General features: G+C 39.4%; 1 protein-coding gene across 1 annotated transcript; it reads left to right on the top strand.

Moving 5' to 3' along the window:
- The first annotated feature begins 510 nt into the window (after positions 1-510).
- LOC147472846 (uncharacterized) lies at positions 511-1,326 on the top strand. The gene has a single exon (XM_086588127.1). It carries the CDS (start codon positions 511-513, stop codon positions 1,324-1,326), a length of 816 nt encoding a protein of 271 aa, XP_086444253.1.
- The last annotated feature ends 232 nt before the right edge of the window (positions 1,327-1,558 follow it).

The following is a 1,558-nucleotide window of genomic DNA, read 5'->3' as shown; positions in this document are numbered from 1 at the left end:
TAATAGGGAACCAAGAAGAAAGAATTGGGCAGCAAGTAAGAAAGAACTCAAAAATGGGGACCAGGTTTTGGGAGATAGGATGTGATATAACTTAAGTTGCTGAAGTGATCTAATACACTTTTATTTTGCTGCTTTTAGTTAAAAATAGCTTGGAGAAGAATTCTTATCTTCTCAAACATGTTGTTTTGTTCCTTCTCGGGTAAAATCCTCCATTGATTACAGTGTGAGTTCTAAAAAGGAAACAACTTTCAATCCCCTCGTTTTGATATTCTGAACCTTGTCATGGCGAACCTTTCGGTTAACATTCAAAATTTCCCTCCCCTCCATTCAGAGGTAAGAGAGATAAATAACAATAACAACGAGGAGAGAGAGAGGATCTCAGCTTAACCACGTCATTCTCCTTGGAGTACTTTGTTCCAAGCCGCCAAGACTACACCTTTAAACAATTCGTTATAGAAAGTTGATGTACAAATTGTTGATGGTATCACACAAATACCTTTAGACTTAGTGATGAAAGGTATCACTGAATGGTATGATTATGTTGTAGGCTTCTTTCTCGAGAAACGACTTCCATTCCTTATTGTGAGGGATCTCTTGAGAAAACGTTGGAAACTAAAAGGAAATTTTGAGATGGTTGCAGATGAAGAATTATTTTACTTCAAGTTCTCTAATAGTGATGATAGAAACAAGGTCTTAGAAACGGGATCTGTCTACATTTCAGGACGATGCTTTGTGATATCAAAGTGGTCTCAAGATATAGAAAGAAGGAGGAATTTGGTGCAATTAATTCCCATATGGGTTAACTTGCACAATGCCCCAAAGGAGTTATGGACGGATGACGGGTTGAGCTACCTGGTAAGTCGTCTTTGGATGCTTAACAGTATGGATGACGCTACTGCTCACAGGAAAAGATTGAAATACGCACGAGTAAGTGTTAAAGTTGAGAGTACTGCTGAACTCCCAACGTTCTTTGATGTAGAAATGGGTAGGGATGACATACGAAGAATATCTGTAGAATATGGATGGATTCCTAAGATGTGTGGGAATTGTAAATTTTTATGGCACTTTACTGCAGACTATATAAGAAAAACGAGCAAAACTGAGTCTCGGGTGACTAGAGAGAAAGAAGTAGAGGTTGACAATACTCCGATTCAGCCTGAAAGTAGCTGCTTTAGAACAATTGATGGAGAGGTGGTTACGGGTGGTACTTCTACTGCAAGTAATGAACAGAATTTAATAGCCAACTGTGATGTGGGTGTGACTACTGATGCTGTCCTGGATCAAGATATTGATCAGAGTACAGAGACCTTAACACAGGAAGCATAAATGGTTATAGTGAATCAAAGAGTAACAGAGCTTGAAGTGGCAACTAGTAATTCGGCTGAGGGTACAGTGGTGGATTCAGATTTGAGTCTTGTGATCCCGGAGATGTATACGACAAAGATACCAATTCCTTTTGTAACTGATCATGGTCAGTTGAGTGACATTGTCAGTGACCCGAGGGACAGAGATAAAGAGAGGGAACAGAGCGATTTGAGTACAACCATAGTGCCTTATG

Source organism: Coptis chinensis, unplaced genomic scaffold, assembly GCF_015680905.1.
Source record: "Coptis chinensis isolate HL-2020 unplaced genomic scaffold, ASM1568090v1 utg6750_pilon_pilon, whole genome shotgun sequence".
Taxonomy (NCBI): domain Eukaryota; kingdom Viridiplantae; phylum Streptophyta; class Magnoliopsida; order Ranunculales; family Ranunculaceae; genus Coptis; species Coptis chinensis.
The sequence above is the reverse complement of the archived record's forward strand: the minus strand, read 5'-3'. Positions and strand labels throughout refer to the sequence as shown.